Here is a 19,912-nt window from a genome sequence, read left to right on the forward strand (position 1 = left end):
GTTCGATGCGATTTTTTCCAATCAAGAGTGCAATTTGCGGAGGAAAATGCGCCAGATGGAATGCAGAAAATTGGGAAACGGGAGCGGGAGCGGGAATGGGAGCAGAATCGGGCGAGCTGTCCCCCTCAATTTTCCACTGTGGAAAACCAGCAAGGCAAGAAAAACTTTCAGCTTGGCAGAAAGGCGGGCAAGAGCGGGCGAGAAGCGGATTGGGATTGGTTCCAATTGCAATTGGCCAAGTTGACCGAAAACCTGTTGACGCTTTAGGGAAAAGCTCAGGTGAGGCCAAGAGAGGAAAATGTACACGCCGAGAAAAAAGGGGTACTTTGGACAATACAATACAATATTATTTGCCTTTGGGCAGGTAAAACAAGAAAATAGTTAATAGTGCGTGGAAAGCCAATCTTTCTTTCTGCCCCTTCAATTGATTTCCGAGAAATCCAAAGAGAGGAGAGGCGCCACAGGAGCCAACATGCGGCCCGAACGCTCGAGGAAAAACGCGAAACGGGTTTTTCCAGTAGAAGACCGAGGAATCTGGCTCATCCGCAGCTGCTCGCTGAAAGACAGAAAAATCGAAAAATAAAAAGGAGAGGGGACAAGTGGAGAAGTTGTCAAGAATCTCGAGGCGAATCGATCAATAACCTTTTCATCAAGTCCACTGAAGGGAAGCGAAGAAAATAATGTCGAAACTCGATTGGGATGATTGCTGATCCATTGCTCAGCCATTGAGCTTCGAAGCATTTACAGAGAAGAGAGCACAAGTCATGGAATCAAACATTTGGGTTCCCAAAGTAAAGCTCTTAAATCAATTTCGAAAATGGAGGTCACCTGATAAAGCATATCACCTAACAAAAACTAAGTAAAGGCAAAGAGCAGTTAATATAATATCGACAAAACCAACTGAAAGCCATGCCATTTTGTTATCCTGCCTTTATAAGTGATTAAAAAACCAAAAAATACCAAACCATCTTATGATCTTCGGTTATCCCAGAGATTCCTTTGACTTCCTCAATTTTCGGACTCACCCACGCACAAATATGGCGCTGAAACGCGGAGTGGGGAAAGCATGAAATTGGCTGTAAATATCTTTCACCCATTGCAAAAGTTGTTTTGGCATTTTTCGAACATGTTCGTTTGTTGTTTTCCTTTTTTACTTGTTTACATTTTTTCACAGCCCGCCAAGTTGGTGGGCAAACTGGTTTTTATTTTGCCAATATGTGGGCATGGTTATTATTAAATTGTGCGAAAGCCAGCTTCGCGAGGGGGTGAGGGTTGGAATAAAAATGCCTGTGGGATTCAAGTTTAAAATCCCTGTAAGACGTTCCACTCATTTTCCTACTCCTGTGACATATGATCTTATCAGTTTTACAGTTCCTGCTTTTCAGAAAAATAAGTCTTCTTTAAACAACCACACTAGAATTCCCAAGATTTTTCACCATTTTCATGTTCGATTTTTCCGTAATTCCCATGGATTTCAATGGGACCCCAAAACTGATCTTCCAAAATCCATAACTTTGTTATTTATATCCCGATTTCAAAGGTTGATATCTCTATGAATTTGTGGAGGCATTCTCTATTATTCTGCATTTAAATATTTCTTTTTTAGAGTGGTCAAAATTTTAACCCTCTTTCATGTTCGATTTTTTCGTAATTCCCATGGATTTCATATGGGACCCCAAAACTGATCTTCCAAAATCCATAACTTTGTTATTTATATCCCGATTTCAAAGGTTGATATCTCTATGAATTTGTGGAGGCATTCTCTATTATTCTGCATTTAAATATTTCTTTTTTAGAGTGGTCAAAATTTTAACCCTCTTTCATGTTCGATTTTTCCGTAATTCCCATGGATTTCAATGGGACCCCAAAACTGATCTTCCAAAATCCATAACTTTGTTATTTATATCCCGATTTCGAAGGTTGATATCTCTATGAATTTGTGGAGGCATTCTCTATTATTCTGCATTTAAATATTTCTTTTTTAGAGTGGTCAAAATTTTAACCCTCTTTCATGTTCGATTTTTTCGTAATTCCCATGGATTTCATATGGGACCCCAAAACTGATCTTCCGAAATCCATAACTTTGTTAATTGGATCCCGATTTTAAAGGTTAATACCTCTATGAATTTGTGGAGGCATTCTCTATTATTCTGCATTTAAATATTTCTTTTTTAGAGTGGTCAAAATTTTAACCCTCTTTCATGTTCGATTTTTTCGTAATTCCCATGGATTTCATATGGGACCCCAAAACTGATCTTCCAAAATCCATAACTTTGTTATTTATATCCCGATTTCAAAGGTTGATATCTCTATGAATTTGTGGAGGCATTCTCTATTATTCTGCATTTAAATATAATTTTTTTTAGAAAGGTCAAAATTGTACATAATGGGTTTCAGTATGGGACCCCAAAATTGCACTTCCCTAATTCATAATATTCCTGGGATCCCTTTTATGGATTTGTAGTTGAATATTCTGGTTTTTAATAAGTTGCTTTGACTATTGTTTTGCTTGTTACTTTTTATTTTATTAACTTTATATATTCAAAAAATGTATTTGGTTCACTTTTTTTAAAATTTTTCGGCTTTTACAAGTATAAAATTATTCACAAAACAGCTTAAAATTTTAGCAAAAAAAATATAGTATCCAGGCTTAAAATCCTTTGGACTTGGAGTCCTACCAGCTGCCTGCATAGGCATTCGCAGAGGCCTTAGCGTAGGCGCCATTGCCGCCTCCTCCACCGCAGGAGTGGCAGCCTCCACCTCCTCCTCCGGAGGCCCAACTGTTGGCACTGCTGCTGGCGTAGGAGCCACTGCCTCCGCCGCCGCCGCCGCCGCCGCCGCCGCCACCCCCCCATTGGGAAGGTCCTCCACCGCCGCCACCACCCCATTGGTTCTGTCCTCCTCCGCCGCCTCCTCCATGGTAGCCACCACCACCACCTCCCCCCCACTGATGGCCACCGCCTCCTCCTCCTCCACCGCTGTAGACGGGCTTAACGATGTAGACATCTATGGTCTTGCCGCCTCCGCCGCCACCTCCGTGATATCCACCGCCACCTCCGCCGGGATAGCCACCGCCTCCTCCGCCGCCATGGTATCCTCCTCCGCCATTGTAGCCGCCGCCTCCGCCTCCGTGATGTCCACCACCGCCACCGCCATTGTAGCCTCCTCCGCCGCCATGACCTCCACCGCCTCCACCTCCCCAGCCGAAGCCTCCGCCGCCGCCGAATCCTCCACCGCCACCGATTCCTCCGCCGCCACCGAGTCCTCCGCCGCCACCGAGTCCTCCGCCGCCAAAGAGCAGCTTCTTCTTCAGGGCGAGCAGGTGCGGAGTGCTGAAGTCCACGCAGCTGGCCAGGACCAGCAGCCAGAAGGCGAAGAGCTGCCAGGGCCTCATCTTGTTGTTAGTTGATATTGGAGTTCCGGTTCCGGTTGATGACGATGCTGGTGCTGATGCTGCTCCGATCCGTTCTATTCGATTGCAAGGCTGGTGGCCAACTAGTCGTCAACCTGTAGGGTGCATCTTTATATATGACACCCATTGTTTGGCGCTGCATCGTTGTCGTCATCACTGGGAGCCCTCGGATTCTCTCAGGCGATCGGGTTTGAACAGATAGGGGGAGTTACTTACACAACAACACCGCTGGCCGGCGGGCATTAAACATTAATTACTCAGTGGGTCAGTGCAGATGCTGGAGCCGGGGACTTACCAATGCCCTGACTGGTTCCTCAGAGACCTACCCTTGAACCCATGCTCTTCAACGAGCTGCAGCATACTTTGTAGATCGAACTTTCTTTCGCTCTCTGGGTTTAAATATTATTTGGTTCGAGTTACATGAAGCCACTGTGTGAATAAACAGCTTGAACCGCGAACTGTGTGGTTAGCCACAGAATTTATTAAATGATTATTAAGCACTCTAACAGTTTTCAAATATTTTACAGTACCTATAAAACACGAGGAAAGGCAAACATGTATACCAGTCCTTTAAAGAAGAACTAATCTTATTTTAATAGAACTGGTAAGCAAAGATCACGCATACGCCAGGTGTACCCGAAAATCGGTCAGGGTATCAGCAATTACATGCATGACATCTGTTGGAAAATCCCTCTTACTCATCTGCCAAATGGGAGAGAATCAGCCAGACTGGTGAACAAATCAGGGAGGGATGGATAGCTGGTATTTATTTTAGGACAAGGGGCAACGGAGATGTAACTCAGACCAACTAATGTCCAGTAACCATACGATGGAACACCTTCGAATGCCAAGTCTAGCCTAAAAAGTAAGCGTATTCCCACTTCGTTGAGAGAAGTAATCCTATTTATTCCCACCTCATCAGTATGTGAGAAGCAAGTGGAAAGCTGAGCTGCATAACTATATTCGAGTAGATCGAAAAATCCCCGGATTGAAAACAGGTGCCTCAAGGAAGCCCCAGTGAAAAGCGGATGCTTTTCCAACTGGCTGGAAGTCCCAGGTTTCCTGCGCTTTCAGTAGAGGGAATCCGGGTCGCAGTCCAATCAATATATGATTCAGCATCTAATTGGGTTCCAAACCCATTTATGAGATATGAAATTGATAAAGAAGAAATGTACAAACAAGTTCATTTGAAAATTGGCACCCAAGCGTAGGTCTTCTTTTTTTAAAACTAGCATAACTAGCAAAACTAGCAATCATTTTTAAATATATTTTTTATGTCTCCTCAGCTGAAACTACTTTATACTAATCAAATTATTATTATTTATTACAGGGTACCAAACAACTGGAACTTCTGCGTTCTCTGGCCGACCTTGATAGCCCCTAGATGCCCTCGACTTTCTCCTGCAATAAAAATCCAGAAGATGGGCGAGCAAGGCAACAAACATTAAAACAAACAGAACGTACGTCTCGAGTGGCAAGCACTTAAACTGGAGCAGTTCCACATGAGGCGGGCATTCAGCCTACCATAGCAGCCGAGAGCTCCATTAATTGGATATTCAAATGAATGCACTAAGCTAGAAATAGTAAATAAAACTAAACCCGTTAGCTTAAGTTCTATGTAAGTTAAAATAACTGTATTTATAGTATTAGTATGTCTTAATATATTTTAAGTTTTATATTTTGTAAATAAAATATAACAAATTATTTACCTTTGGATTTTATTTTTGCGATATGCCTAAAAGTATGCTGTGAATATTTTTGTGGCATACTTTTAGGCAGTCGTTTGGATGGCATGAAATTCGTTTTTATTGCCTACATTTGGGCGCCGCTGGGAATTCAGATTCCGTCGTCGACCTTCTGCGATTTCTGTTCGCCTGGTACTTCAAATCGGGGAATCTCGCAATTTGCCCAACGAAATTGACCACAACTCGGTCAAAAATTTACGAAAATCGTTTTTCGACACCAGGCGAACATAATATTTAGCAAGTCGATGCTGGGCTTTAACATTGGCAATAAATTGTAATTAATGTATGAAAAATATTAGATATTTTTTTATTTTGGAAATTGTTCAGCTAATTTTTTTTTTTTTTTAAAAAGGTAATTGCTTAGCGAAGTTGTAAACATATATTAATTAATTATAATAACATTTAAAATCCGCTAACTAATTTTTAAGCTTTTAGCGCAGGCAAGAGATGGGCCACCCTTTGTTCTTGTATCTGTGTTACTTGAAAATCTATTTTAGGTAATTCTGTAAAAATACATAACCTTGACCTTTCCCAGAAAATAAAATTAAAACAGTTTTTTTTAACAGTTTTGGGTTCATTTATTTAATATACAAATTGTGTTTTCCACATAGTCTCATGCTTAATTTAGTAACAGTTCTGCGGGCAGGGTAACAAAGTAACAAAAAAATAATTGCTTCTCGGATATGTACATTATTTACAAGGGTGCACGTGGACTGCCTCGATGGTGGCTTCCTGGGGTTCCAGGCGGGGATTAGGCCCAACCTCCGGCGGGCTGCCAGCCGCCACCGCCGCCGCCTCCGCCGGAGGACCAGCCTCCTCCGCCACCACCGCCTCCATGGCCACCGCCGCCGCCGCCCGAGCTCAGCTTGATGATCTTGATGACCTTGGTGCCGCCGCCGCCGCCCCCGTGGCCACCGCCTCCTCCACCGCCGGATGACCAACCGCCGCCGCCGCCTCCTCCGGAGGACCAGCCGCCGCCTCCACCACCGCCATGTCCGCCTCCTCCGCCACCGGATCCCAGGCTGATGATCTTGATGAGCTTCACATCGCCACCGCCGCCTCCGTGGCCGCCACCGCCTCCTCCGCCGGATGACCAACCGCCGCCGCCGCCGCCTCCTGAGGACCAGCCACCACCTCCTCCGCCGCCGCCAGAGGACCAGCCTCCTCCACCGCCGCCTCCGCCACTCTCCGTGATCACCTTAATGATCTGCACATCTCCTCCACCGCCGCCGCCTCCATGGCCACCGCCTCCTCCGCCGCCTGAGGACCAGCCGCCGCCACCACCTCCTCCGCCGGAGGACCAGCCTCCTCCGCCGCCGGGCTTCGGCTTGGCCGTCACACTGGCCGCTCCAATGAGCAGGAGACACACAAAGGCCTGAAACGTGAGAGAACACTCCATGAGAATCACTTGAAAAAAATATGCGAGAACACGCTGCGCATGCGCAATGGTTTCAGATAATAATTCTATGGTTATCCTGGCGATTCGGATCGACGAGCCGTACTTTCATCGCTTGGAACGCTCCGTTTGGGTTAACTAGTGGGTTAAGTGCGAGTCCACAACTGACATGACCACCGTTGGCAGCCAGAGTTTTTATACCAAACCACAGGCAACATAACATTAACCGGAAAAGCTTCGCTCTGCCAGAAAGCAAAAGGAAAAACCATTTTCCACGCTCGCCGTGTGGTTGGCAGATGTTGGAGGTGCTGCTGGGGCACTGCGAAAAATAGTTTTGAGTAATTTAGTTTATATTTATGAATATGTTTGGGGATTTCTAAAATCGGTGTATTTGTTGAGTAAGGGATCTGAATACCATTTTAAAAGCTAACTCAAAGTTTAGTATTCCTTGTTATGAGCTGTTATTTGCCCAGAATAAATCATTTTGAACTTGGAGATCCAAAAAGGAACTACGACTTAACCTGAGGTATACTTAAAATTATAAATTAGGTATTACTAACAATTTAAGTATTTACAGAATTTTTAATGGATTTTAACTTTTTTTAATGTTTAATTATTTAAAAGTGACAAAGGTACTATATTTTTAAAAAGGAACTTCGACCTTACATAATTATCTGGTATACCTTAATGATTTAGAAAAAATGTAATGAGGTATATTTAATCAGCACCATTAAGTATTTACTAAGTATTAAATTGATCTTAAATTTTTTTGATTATTTATAAAATTAAAAATCCCGAAGTTGATGATTTTGAAATTCGAGATATATATTTATAAAAGGAACTTCGATTTAACCTTCTAGTGATATATAATATATACTTTGAATATACTATTACTTGGCACCTAAAAACACCTTTCCTAAATCGAGTATATTAAGTACTTACTAAACGTTTGACTTACCTCAAAATCTTTGTAATACCTAAGCAACTTTGAGGGAACTAGGTATTTTTCCCAGTGCACCCTGGGTGAGCCACCACACTGGCGCAATGTGGGCCAAATGCTGCCGCATCATCGTCGCGAAGTCGCCATTAGTCAGGGGGGAGGATTCAGGCGATGGGCCTTGCTTTTGGGATCTCTTGGTGCTGCTTGGTGACGCAGGGATGGGGTGGCCAGAGGCGGCGGCAGCAGGCGAAAGCTGCAGACAACTCATAACTGCAACACCACTCGATTGTCGCATCTGCAACAGTTTGCAGTCGGCCGGCGATTTGTTTGTATAGCAAATGCGCATCTCCCGCCAGACAAGTTGCTGCTGCACCTTTCCCATTGCATAATCCGCGGCAGCAACTGCAACTGCGGCGGCGGCAGCAGCAGCAGCAGCAACATCGGGCCAACTTGCAACTTGCGACTCGCGGCGCTGTACAATTGATGCCATTATTTGATTTGCATCTGCGCCGGGGGATATCGCTGGCAATTGGGCCCAAAACGATGACAAGGCCCGGCGGCGGCGGCGATCGGCTGGCCAGTGCCAGTCGATCCATCATTTTGGGCGTGACGAAGGCGGATTCGATGCAGCCACGAGTCGCACAAGACCAGAAAATTGCCGCAGCCGAAATGTATTCCAAGACATGGCCAAAAAAGTGGCCGATTCGTCAGGCTGGGACTGAGATGGAAGATCTGTGTAGGAAAAATGCCATATGGTAATTTTTTAAGTCGATCGAAGCAAATGTAACTGCTATATTCGCAAAAGGCAATTAAACTGCTGCTCTCACATAATTGATGGCTCCTTAAAATAAGACTTATGTCTAAATAAAATACTCCTTCTCAGTTTATCCTCAGCAACAATGATTATCTCACTTTAATACACTCTTTGGGCACTAAGGCAAGTGTTACGCAAGTCATTACTCAGATTTTTAATTGCCCAAAGACAAGGTTGTAAAAAGTGGGACATCCTTTTTAGCATAGGTGCGGAAATTTAATTTAAAAACCATCACCATAAATTCGATTTGCGCAGCACCTTTGATTTTACATTGTTTTTCGGCATTTCACTAATTAAATTAAGAAAAACAAAGGAGCATTTGTTAAAAAAGACAGAAACAATTTTCATAAATTTAAATATTTATCTGATTTACTGAATATTTAAATATAAAACAACTAAGCAGAACAAATTTAAAAGAAATAAATAAACAAACACTAAGAGTTTTTTGAATGAATAAATAAAATATGTTCTTTGATTTGCTAACATCAAAAGGTCTTTGAACACATAAATAAAATATATTCTTTGTTTATATAACACTAACACTTTTTTAAATAAATAAAATATATTCTTTGATGATATATAAATATATAAAATTTTTAACTTGCTAGCAGTACAAGTTTTTTGAATAAATATGTAATTTTTGATTTCCTAACACTAAAATATTTTTTTAAATAAATAAACAAAATATATTCTTTGATTTTCTAACATTAAAAGTTCTTTGAATAAATAAAAAAAAATTATTCTTTAATTTTCTGACACTTAAACTTTTTTGAATAAATATATAAAATATATTCTTTGACTTGCTAAAACTAAAATTTCATATATAAAATATGTTCTTTGTTTTTTTTTAACAATACGAGTTTTTTGAATAAATAAAATATGTTCTTTGATTTCGTAACACTAAAATGTTGTTTGAATAAATAAATAAAAAATGTTTCTTGACTTTTTAGCATTAAAAGTTCTTTGAATACATAAATAAAATATATTCTTTGTTATAAATATATTCTTTGATTTTCTAACACTAAAAGTGTTTTGAATAATAGTAAAATATTTTTTAAACAAATAAATAAAATATTTTTTGATTTCCTAGCACTAAAAGTTCTTTGAACACATAAATAAAATCTATTCTCTGATTTTCTAGCACTAAAAGTCTTTTGAAAAAATAAATACATGACCTATTTTAAACCGAAGTCTTCAAGAAAAGGGAAGTATTGCCAAGGAAATCTATAACGCAACCCCATAAACCCGAGGCTTGCTTATCTAACACACTAAATGTGGGCCGATTCAGTGACCCAACGTCTCCAACTTTCAGCCATAAACAGCATTTGCATACAGGTGTCTTTCAGCTCCCGTAAAATGCAATTAACACGCGAAAGCACCGCCCCAGCCCCCCTCATTAGGAAGCCCTGCAAGTGGGGGCGGCTTTCGCGCCTCTTTCGGGGCGGGGCCACACTTCACTAATTGCCGATGGCAGCCAGACGAAAGTGCAATTTGAGCGCTATAATAAATCCCGCATCAGCATCGCTTACACAACCCGCAGACTCATCCGTGGACATGGGGATCGCTGGAAAGGGGCAGATGACACGTGGAAAACGGGCGAAAAGAGGCGGCTAAAACAAAGAAAAAAAGAGTGGCGTCAATTGCAAGCGAGCTGCAAGTTGCCGCTGTCGCAGCCAGTGGATGTTGCACATGGCAAGTGGCAAGTTGCCAAGCCGCAGCATCGCGGCCCCAAGACGAGCTGAAGGTGAGAAATCTTAGTTTATTCTACTAAACCCCCTTTAAAGTAACCCTCTCCCCATTAAATACCCCTGAGATAACCCTCGGATCATGCCGAATAGCGACTATTTGGCCCGTTACGACCATACCTGAGCAGCGGACAGCTGATGACTCAGGGGGGATCGTTTGAGCTGGCACCACAGCCTTAATGGCTGGCAAAACCTTCTTTGATCGCCTCCATGAATCTCCCCCAAACATAAAATGTCAAAAACATATTTCTGCGCATACTCACCGGCAGACATCAGATTGGTATGGGGTTTCTCGAGCCACTTGCAACGAGGAAGCGCGGCAACCTCGACCCATGGCGGGCTGCGCCTCCCCCGCTCCACGGAGCCACCCGGTTTTGTAGTGTACTGGAGCAGCGGGTCAACGTTCCGCGGGCTTCGCCTAAATTACAATGCAGCTCGGCGTCCGGGAAAACGTGTTTGCTGCCTCTCTGAACTTTATGATGCCTTTGGTCTTGGTGTGTGCCGCGTGTCCACTCCTCCCGCCGCCTATAATTTCCCACATTTCGGCGTGTAATTTTCGTATCGAAGCTGGGACTTAGCCAGCCAGACAAAAGCACTCAGCGGATCGGGCTAGAGAGAGGGAGATGGAGACCTTCCAGTGGCTGCCGGCTTCCGGATCGTTGCGTCACCGGGTTTCCTGCTTCGATGGGCCGGCCAAATAAATCAGCGATTCGAGCGCGGCCGCATCCTGCCCAGCGCTTACGACACACCGACACACCGACCTCGTCCTCGTCCTTTCTCCATTGGGTCACTCACACGGAAAGAGGCTCGCTTGTCGTACACTTTTGGTTTATTCAATAGTTATGCATAGGTTTCTCGTTATCGTTAGTAATTAGGTAATTCAATTAAGTTTAAAGTGATGCTCTCTGTTTACATTGCAAGGGGCTTCTCCTTCACCATCGTCAGTTGTCCTAAAGTGTATAATTTGTAATCTCTGCTCTCTCGTTTCGTTAAGTATTCAATGGGTTAATTATTGCAAACGTTACACGAGTATATATACCATACATATAGAGGGGGTTGTACAATTAACGCTTACAATGCTTAGACCTAGGCATATGTATGTTACGATATATTATAGCTATGAGTATCGAGCCCAGAATTGAACTATTTATAGAGCAAAAAAAGAACAGCACTCAAAAAAAAAAGACATAGGTTTAGGGGTGTTACGAGTAGTTAAAGGTAATTCTCTATGCGAAGACTAGACTGATTGATCGCTTTATACAGAGCACGCTCTCTTGACTAGACATGCGCGACTAGATGTAGTCATCTACTAGATGGTCGATGGTTGGGTCTGATGCGGGTTCGAGTTCGCGTTCGAGTCCGGGTCCGAGGGGTTCCCATTGCTCCTCCCTCCGTTAGCAACACCTTTCAGGTACTTGGAAAACTAATCCTCTTGGCGGGGCAAAAGGAACCCTGACTGGGGATGGGCAGTAGCAGTGGTCAGTGCGGGCAGTCAGCAGTCAGCAGTCGGGAGGGCTGCGACGCCCGGCCGGGGAAACGGCAGGTCACTCGCTCAGGCCGGGCGAGATCATGCCGTCTATGGGCTCCAGCTATTGCTCCATGATGATCGTGTCCTCGGACTTCACGTTGCCGGAGTTGATGGCCTCCATGGCCTTGCTCAGCAGGGTGGCGTCCTTCAGGCTGACCACCTGCACCAGCTGCGGCTCCTGGCCGGGGCCGCCCTGGATCATCATCTGGTGCATGCCCGGCGACATGGTGATGGTCTCCAGCTGGTCGCCGTTCTCCACCTGGTGGGTGAGAAGAGGGTTGTACAATTAGTATAATTATTCATGAATATTTTCCACTTCTCTACGCATCGAGGGCTCCTTCGATATTCTTCGGTCTCTCTGGCTGGCGAAAAAGAACAAAACAAAGCATAAAAAGTATAATTTATAATGGCAAAACATACTTACACGAACTCAAAGGAAAATCAGGACTGGCAAACAAGTTTTGGGCTTAATAACAAATCAAAAATAAACATAATACTCAAATTCGTTTGCTGGCTTTATTTAGCGCTTCAGCTTACATCGTGTACTGGCGAAAATTCAAAGGTAAATTATAATAAAATCACAACAACAAAGGATTTATTCAATAAAATTTGTTGGCTTCTCGTTCGCTTTTCGCACGTCCTTAGCCTGGTTAAACATAAAATTTGGTCTAAAACAATTCAAATTGCGATATACATAAAAAATCAAACATTTAAACACAATAATAATGGTAATAGCAATAATGAATCGATAAAACACAATAGCAGTAATGGTAATAGTTACAGGTCAACGTAAAACTAATTTTGCACGCATTTCGAGGTGAACATATCGAATATCCCCCGTATATAGCACATATGGTGTATTTGTCCCCACTAAAGCTATGGTATAGCTCCCATGGCGAACTCCTTTCCCCGCCTGGCGCATTTTCAATGCGAATTGACTACGTTTCGTACTTTGTGGGTGGGTCGAAGGGGTGGCCCTGGAGGCGGACCTAATTCTAGGCTAGATCTAGGACATCTAGGCTGGCTGATCCCTGTTTGCTTGGCTACTTACTGGCTAGAACTAACCCAAGGTACAACTTAAATTGGTTAATATTTGGTTTGTGTTGCGCTCTAAGCAAGATTTTGCACGATTCTGTGTGTACTCCACTACTTAACTACTAAACAAAGGGCTAAGACTACAAAATGTTAGTGCTTTGTAGCTCTGTTAACTAGGAACAACTTTAGTTATTGATTTTTAGTTTTGATTCAACGCTCTCGCTGTGTTTTTGGTTTTCGGTTTCGATTATCAACAAATGTTTTTTGGTGTTCTCCCCTCGGCACTAAATTCAATTCGTACAGTTAGTATCTGAGGTTTGCCTAGGCTCTACTACTACTTTTTTTTTGGGTTTTTGGCATTCACAATGTGCGTGTCTAAGTTTAAATGGCAAGTGCATTCGTGCGATCCCCTTACTCTCCTAGGTTCTCATAGATTTTGTGTGTTTTGTGCAAAGCCGCATTTGACTAGATTCGAGATGGGCTGGTTTCTGGGGTGGGGCACCCTACTCCAGCTACTCCAGCTGCTCCAGCTTGATGGCCGGCAGCTGGAGCTGCATGCTGGTCAGGCTGGCGCTGTCCACGCAGCGAATGGAGGAGGAGCTGCTGTCGCCGGCCTTCAAGTGGGACCTACTCTTCGAGGAGGCGTTCGGCTTCCGACGCTTCTGGACCATCACCACCCCGCCTGCTCCGGCGGCGGCAGCAGCAGCGGCTCCTCCTCCACCCCCAAGGGCCGCGCCCCTCCTGGTGGTCCTCGTGCTGGCCACCTGCGGAGCACTGGGCGCGGCCAGGACTATGGGCATGGGCATGGGCATCTTTATGCTATTATTGTTGTTCGCCAGGGTGCTGTTATTGTTGTTGAGCTGCCCGAAACTGCTGGAGCTGGCGGTGCTGCTACTGGTTGTGGTCGCGGCCAGGTAGTACCGCCCCCCCGGGTTGACCTGCTGGCCCACCACCGCACCACTGCGCCGGCCCAGCACCGCCGATCCCGCCGAGATCAGCGAGTAGCACTGAACGCCGCCGCTGCCCGCCAGGGAGGATGAGGAGCTGGCGGCGCCGGCGGCAGTGGTGGTGGTGCGATTGGCACTTGTATCTACCTGCATGGGCGCCAGGCACACCGTTCCGTCGCTGTTCGTCTGGATCTGCTGCATGTTGGCCATCACGGACTGGTACATGGAAACGGGCACCGAGATCACGTTGCTCACCGAAACGGGATAGCCTAAGGGGGGTTTATTATGAGCGATGAGATAAATGGGTGTCCAGAGTTAGCACGTACCTTGGCCATCCTCGGTGGTGATGTATATCTGGCCATCCTGCGTTTCGGTGAGGTCCACGGTCATGTTCTCGTGGCCATTGACATCGGTGAGACTCTGGACCGTCTGGATGGTGGCCCCGCCCTCGCCTTGGTGGAGCTGCAACAGAAAGGGACCTGGTTAGCTACCAGGAACACATGTGTATCCCCAGGTGGACTCACCGTGGCAACTCCTTGCACCTGGGCAGTGGTTCCGTCCGGCAGTGTGATGATCGGGTTGTTGGGATCCACCTGGATCAGCGACACGGTGCCGTCGGCATTCTGCGAGAGCACCGTTTGCGTGGTGTACTGTATGCAAAGAGTTCATTCAATTAGTTTCGGAGTATCACAGGTGAGAACAACAATAATCAGTGTAAAAGCTCTACATAACACTACAAAAATGCAGAAATAGCAGGCAATTATTGTCAAGCGTAAGGTAATGGTAAAATGTAATTGTTGTTTGTTCTTAGGGCTACTGAAGTCGTATTTACATGTGGGTGCAATGGTTCGACTTGTGGTGGATGCAAATAATGATGGAAATAACCAATAACTCGATAGCAACCAGCTGCAACAGAAGTCCAAACGAACAGAACAAAAAATCAGGTTAAATGGAATAAATCAGGGGGATCATCGGGCAACAACATCAACTAATAACAATGTACAACAGCGAAAACGGAAGATTGAGCCAAAATAATATTCAGTGAACGAAAAAGTGGGGCCAGGGGTCAGGACTTGTCGGCTATGCACAGAGGTTTGCTTATTTCAAGAGCAAAATGTTCTCAAAATATTTATATATGAATTTCAAGTGCTAGGAACTGTTAGAGTCCTTAATACTATTTGTATTTCCTGGTTTCAAGTCTCTGTAAGTATTCTGTATCTCTGGTAGATTTGAAATAAGATTATTCTTGATATTTTACTAGAAGAAACGCTCTAAATACTGTGTGATCAGCAGGAGCACAGGCAAAACCCCTTGGAACGTTAGAACAACTCTGGGTGCCCTGCCAGCCTCAATTCCCACTAAGCCTGGACACCCCGCGTGCATAGCCTGACCCATCCCGATCCCCGTCCCGGCTCGATTAGTGGGCACAACGGCAAGTCAAAGGGCAGTTCATCCGGATTAGTACGAACATCAACGTCGCTGAGCGTAATGGGCTCGATGCAGACTTGGGCATTGGCGATCTGCTGGGCGGTGACCGTCTGGTTGCCGCTCGCCTGGGAGTGCGAGTGCGCCTGGGCCTGCGAGTGGGCGTGCGAGTGGGCCTGCGCCTGGGCCTGGGCCGCACTTACGGCGGCGGCTGTCGTCGGCACCGCGGTGGCCGTCGCCGTGCCACTGGCCGTGGTCAGCTGGATCGTCTGCGGCTGCCCGCCGGCCACCGGCTGGATGTGCACCGTGCTGGGCAAGTGGGTCTGGTGGTGCTGCTGCTGCTGGTGGTTCTGCTGGTGGTGCTGCTGCTGCTGTTGCTGCTGCTGGGCCGGCGCCTGGCAGATCTCGATCTTCGTGGAGGCGGGCAGCGTGGCCGTCGTGGTCACATGCTGGTTGTTGGTGCTCTGGATGATCGTCGGGGCCGGCGTGTTGCTCTGGGCCGTGTGGGTGGTGATCACCGTGCCCGCACTGTTGATCTTCACCACGTTCACCTGCTGCGGTTGCTGTGATGGGGATCGATGTGGATTGGTTGATGGATTAGTAATGTGATATATGCGCTTCCAAGTGCCGGGTGCGGATTAGTGATGGGTGTGAATTATCCCAGGAAAATGCCAAGCAAGATAAGGTCGTTCGAGAAACGGAACCCCAAAAGCATGGGATTCATGGTATGTTTTCCTCCCCAGAAATACCCTTTCCAAACCCCGAAAAGCCCCAACATCCCTGGGGATACTCACGTTGCTGTTGCCCGTCGGCGGCGTCATGGTCGTGACCGTGTGGATGGTGGGAGGATTCGATAGCTCCATGTCCTCGTCTTCGTCGCCCGATTGCGAGATCAGGGCGTTGACCTTGTCCTCGTCGTCGGCAAACGTGGGCAGCAGGTCCTCCCGTCCATGGTACTTGTAGCAGTTGATCACGATCTTGCGCAGCGCATGCGTCCAGCTGATCTGAAGGGGCAGAAAGACAGAGCTGGTTAGAACGATCCAAAGGAGGTCGGGGGCGGCTGTTGGAACACCCACCCCACCCACCTTCTGCTTGTCGTCCTCGGAGCGGGCGTCCATCCTCACATTGGCCCAGGGCAGCTCCTTGGGCCACCAGGGCGGCCGGGTGGACTCCCTGCCCCAGCCAGGCTTCCCCCGCCCCGTCGAGTACTTGAGCATCAGCGGGATGAAGGCTCTCAGCTGGGCCTGGGTCATCTTCTCCACCGGCGTGGGTATGCCATCGATCACCAGGCCGGGCAGTTCGAAGAGCGACGGATCATCCTGCGGCGGTGGCGGCGCCTGCTGGGCCAGGGCATTGTCCAGCTCGTCCATCACAATGTTCTTCAGGTTGCGCAGCACATCCTCCAGCGGCTTGGCTCCGAACACCTTGTAGCTAGTGTTGGGCTTGCCCGGTGTGGCCACCAGCACGACCGCCTGCTTGCCCACCCTGCCGGTGAACTCATAGATGATCCCCCGCAGCTTGCGCAGCAGCCGATTCTGTTGCCTTTTCCGCACCGAGGGATTCGTTTCGAAGCAGTGGGGCCGCTTGCGCTTCTTGGAACTCGCAATGGCCGCCGCTGCCGCCACGCCCACTGGTCCTGCGGCCGCCAGCTGGTGGGCCACATCGTCGTTGACGGGCATGGAGCCCAGGTCTCCCTCGTACAGGCTGCCATCGCTGCTGATCAGATCCTCGTCGTCGTCCTCGGAGCCCAGGCTCTGGATGTCCTCGTCCAGCATTTCGATCTTGTAGGTGGTGCCGTTGCTCTGGGAACTGTTGCCGCCACTCTGCAGCTGCCCGGCGCCGCCGCCTCCGCCGCCCGTCGTCGTGATGGTGGTCACATTGAGGCCGCTGCCCGAACCGCTGTTGCCCACCGGAGTTCCGCCGCCACCGTTGCCCCCGTTCGAGGAGTTGCTCCCCGAGGAGGTGGTGGTCACCACCACATTGCCAGTCGTACTCCGGCTGCCCGCCGGCGCCACAACCAGCCGATAGCTTGTGGTGGCCAGTTTGGCGGTGGGGACTACTCCCTGCTCCCGGCTCCCGGCTCCCTGCTGCTGATCCGCTCTCCTCGCCTCAGACCCTCTTCACTGGACTCCCGAAGGTCCTATTCGCATGCGCAGTGTGATAAGAGCTGTGGGGGAAACGAAGAGGGGGGAGAGTCGGTGAGTAATTGCCAGGTCTCTGATGATAAACTACATTATTATGCGAGGCACAGGGACCCAAGACCTATATCTGAGTAAATCCCTAGAGCTGCCACGTTTTTACCGATCCCTGCAAGCTGTAACGTTGCCATTTTGTGGCACACTCCGTGAGCTGGAATACTTATAAGGCACAGCACAGCACCCCACCCCAGGGACCAGTTTCGTTAAGGGGTTGATTACGGCAACCCTCGCCTGCTTCAGCCTCGCCATACACCCCTATGTCAGGGGGAGCACGGGGCACACCAACCAGCCAGTTGGATCGCTTTTTCTGCTGATAAGCGACAAGTGAATCAGGTCAAAAGCGCGCATGCGCAACACCACAATCGGCCGCAATAGAACAACAAAGGCGAGCAACACAGCGTTTTATAACGCGGCCCGGCGACAATATGTACCCATATGCCAAGTATGCCGCCCATATAGTACATATGCACAACTGTTTGTAACTCGAGCGATCCGCAGTCGCAGATTAGCGCCGTCGCCGCTCAAGTCGCCGTGTTCGCAGGGCCCCAGTGGGTCGCATGGGATCGTATTGGATCGTTTCGGATCGTATCGGTGGGTTCGGGAGCCGATAAACGGCGAGAACTCGGGCCATACGTGTGCTGTATGTAAATAAACATGGGGGTAGGGTGAGCAGAGGCCTGCCTGCGGCACAGGTAGCACAGGTAGCTCGCAGGCCGGCGAGGACTGACCCTGACACACACCCAGCAGACACAGGATGGGGCCCACACTGCCTCTGGGTGTCTCTTTCTTTTTGGTGTGCCTGCTATCCGGTGCCCTGCGGCACAGTCCTCCTTAGATACTCTAGTAATATGGTGGCTATCTATTAAGTTGTACCTATAGGTACTTGTTGTAGTGCTCTTGTCGCAACCCATCTGTAAGTGCTAGCCCGAACACCCAGCTCGCGCTGTGCCTCCTCCCGCCTCCCACCTCCAGTGCGCAGAATCCCCGAGCTTCGGCTGCTCCCGCACAGATTGCCAGTCTTGCCTCTCCTTCTGCCCGCGTACAGCCCTCTCTTTCGCTTTCTTGGGGGCCGTTGCACGTGCGCACTGATACAGAGCTCGAGTTTTCGAATTTTCGACCGACTAAGCACTTATTTCGGGCAAAATTGGGTTTATCAAGGGTTTTTTGTATGGGTTTTGCTTGCCTCGCGGATTTTCGGTGGACTTGTAGTGGTGGCAATCCAGCTGGGACCTGCTATACCTATGTTTTCTTATTAATTTTGTTTTTTCAAATACTTTTGGGCCACGGAATTGGTGATTTTTTCTTTGTTTGCTAGTTTGAAACTTTTGGCACACACTCCTCGCAGCACAGAAAGAAAAACAAGTAATGTTTGGAACGAGACTAGGGCTCCCGAACGAACCACTCAGCACCGCTTTTAGTGGCTCTCTGCGCTCAAGTTCTATTTGCGTTTGCCCAGAAACTCGGAAACCCACGACGGCAACGCGGCGGCAGACAGAGAGGGCGCTAGCGGCGCGAAAGAGACGGCGCCAGCGGGCCGAGAGAGAGGGCACGAGAAACCACCCCACGGAGTGATTGCGACAAAGCAGCGACGTCGACGCAGTGAAAAATCAATACTGCGCCCATGCGTCGACATCGCCGCCGCGCCGCCTGAGACGGCTATACACACGGTGTCTCTGGCCGCAGCTCCGGCGGAAAAGCTGTGGGGAAACTGCGCCCGAAGGCAGCAGTAACCAAGGTGAAAAGCGCGCCACAACCAGCCCGAAACTGGCGGAGCACAGGGCGGATATGTACCCCTCGAACGCCCCCGCTTGGGCCAGAAGAGCGCGGCTATATGGGCCAGCAGCACCCCCGGCGGGCAGGCGAGAGCAGAGATTCGGGCCCGGGAAAAGCCACCCCTGAGAGCGCGCCACTTTCACCACCAGCCACAAATACACACGCAAACTCGCCCAGCTCGAAGCTCGGCCACTGCCTTATCCTCTTAAACAACCACGCATGCACTGCTCGCACCACTAAACCACCCCCTCGGGCGGAGGGCGAAACACCACCAGTCCCATCCCCCTTAGGGGTTGTAAGCCCGTTTCACTTGCGCGTGCCAAACATCCGGCGACAGACAGTGGAGGCCCCGAGAAATGCACTGGAACTGGGAACTGGGTTGAAGTCGCACATCAGGATGCTGGTGGGATGAGCGCGGAGCAACCTGATTTGGTTCATCCCTCAGAACACCTAAGTGGATGCTCGTCCGGGGCTCGAGGCAGGGGGATCACTCAACCTTGGCCCTGTAGAACCCACAGATGCGATAGCAAACGGTCTGTTTTGCCATGTTTTTCGAAAAGGTATTATTAAAAGATATCAAAAATTGTGCACAAGTTTAAAAAAAGAAAATTTAAACCCTTAATTGAAGAAATTTTTTTTAAAGAAAATTAAACAATTTTAAAGTAGGACTTCTTGTTTTTAAATATGGATCAACATCAGCGACTTAATATGATCAGTGCTCTTCAGATACCCACTACACAAAAAGTAACTAAAGCTCTCCTATTCGCATGGCCTTAGGTGTAGTCTATCTTTTTGTAGTTTGGTGGGGTTGCGTGCGCAGCGCTTTTCCCTTCTTTGTGCTGGCTGGAAAAACTGCGCCGAGTGCCCTGAGATGCATGCTACAAGCGCAAGTTGTAAGCCGATGTCAAGGCAACAGGGCAGCCGCTTAGTCAGTTACTAAGGCATTTACTATCT

General features: G+C 47.6%; 4 protein-coding genes across 4 annotated transcripts; all 4 read right to left on the reverse strand.

Annotated features, from left to right (window-relative positions):
• Positions 1–2,674: 2,674 nt before the first annotated feature.
• On the reverse strand, positions 2,675–3,394 carry LOC122818620 (uncharacterized). The gene is made up of 2 exons (XM_044093083.2): positions 3,181–3,394; positions 2,675–3,126 (listed from the first exon to the last, which is right to left on the reverse strand). Exons 1-2 carry the CDS (start codon positions 3,392–3,394, stop codon positions 2,675–2,677), a joined length of 666 nt encoding a protein of 221 aa, XP_043949018.2.
• A 2,316-nt stretch (positions 3,395–5,710) lies between these two features.
• Positions 5,711–10,722, reverse strand: LOC108023170 (uncharacterized). Its single transcript, XM_044093185.2, has 4 exons — positions 10,316–10,722; positions 7,512–8,225; positions 6,660–6,872; positions 5,711–6,532 (listed from the first exon to the last, which is right to left on the reverse strand). Exons 3-4 carry the CDS (start codon positions 6,774–6,776, stop codon positions 5,909–5,911), a joined length of 741 nt encoding a protein of 246 aa, XP_043949120.1. The 5' UTR covers positions 6,777–6,872; positions 7,512–8,225; positions 10,316–10,722; the 3' UTR covers positions 5,711–5,908.
• A 141-nt stretch (positions 10,723–10,863) lies between these two features.
• Positions 10,864–11,938, reverse strand: LOC127010916 (DNA-binding protein Ewg-like). Its single transcript, XM_050886731.1, has one exon. It carries the CDS (start codon positions 11,804–11,806, stop codon positions 11,642–11,644), a length of 165 nt encoding a protein of 54 aa, XP_050742688.1. The 5' UTR covers positions 11,807–11,938; the 3' UTR covers positions 10,864–11,641.
• Positions 11,939–12,143: 205 nt separating this feature from the next.
• On the reverse strand, positions 12,144–17,099 carry LOC108023511 (DNA-binding protein Ewg). Its single transcript, XM_017093055.2, has 6 exons — positions 16,073–17,099; positions 15,782–15,991; positions 15,032–15,550; positions 14,087–14,212; positions 13,889–14,024; positions 12,144–13,831 (listed from the first exon to the last, which is right to left on the reverse strand). The coding sequence occupies exons 1-6, from the start codon at positions 16,760–16,762 to the stop codon at positions 13,128–13,130; spliced, it is 2,385 nt and encodes a 794-aa protein (XP_016948544.1). The 5' UTR covers positions 16,763–17,099; the 3' UTR covers positions 12,144–13,127.
• Between the last annotated feature and the right edge of the window lie 2,813 nt (positions 17,100–19,912).

Source organism: Drosophila biarmipes, chromosome X (assembly GCF_025231255.1).
Source record: "Drosophila biarmipes strain raj3 chromosome X, RU_DBia_V1.1, whole genome shotgun sequence".
NCBI lineage: Eukaryota > Metazoa > Arthropoda > Insecta > Diptera > Drosophilidae > Drosophila > Drosophila biarmipes.

Coding starts and splice junctions, on each gene's coding strand:
- LOC122818620 (XM_044093083.2), bottom strand. CDS start 3,394: ATGAGGCCCTGGCAGCTCTTCGCCTTCTGGCTGCTGGTCCTGGCCAGC. Junction 3,127..3,180: donor GGGAGGTGGAGGCGGTGGAG/GTCATGGCGGCG, acceptor GACATCACGGAG/GCGGAGGCGGCGGCTACAAT.
- LOC108023170 (XM_044093185.2), bottom strand. CDS start 6,776: ATGTTATGTTGCCTGTGGTTTGGTATAAAAACTCTGGCTGCCAACGGT. Junction 6,533..6,659: donor GAGCGTTCCAAGCGATGAAA/GTACGGCTCGTC, acceptor CTCACGTTTCAG/GCCTTTGTGTGTCTCCTGCT.
- LOC127010916 (XM_050886731.1), bottom strand. CDS start 11,806: ATGTCGCCGGGCATGCACCAGATGATGATCCAGGGCGGCCCCGGCCAG.
- LOC108023511 (XM_017093055.2), bottom strand. CDS start 16,762: ATGCTGGACGAGGACATCCAGAGCCTGGGCTCCGAGGACGACGACGAG. Junction 15,992..16,072: donor CCGAGGACGACAAGCAGAAG/GTGGGTGGGGTG, acceptor CTGCCCCTTCAG/ATCAGCTGGACGCATGCGCT. Junction 14,025..14,086: donor AGGTGCAAGGAGTTGCCACG/GTGAGTCCACCT, acceptor TTTCTGTTGCAG/CTCCACCAAGGCGAGGGCGG.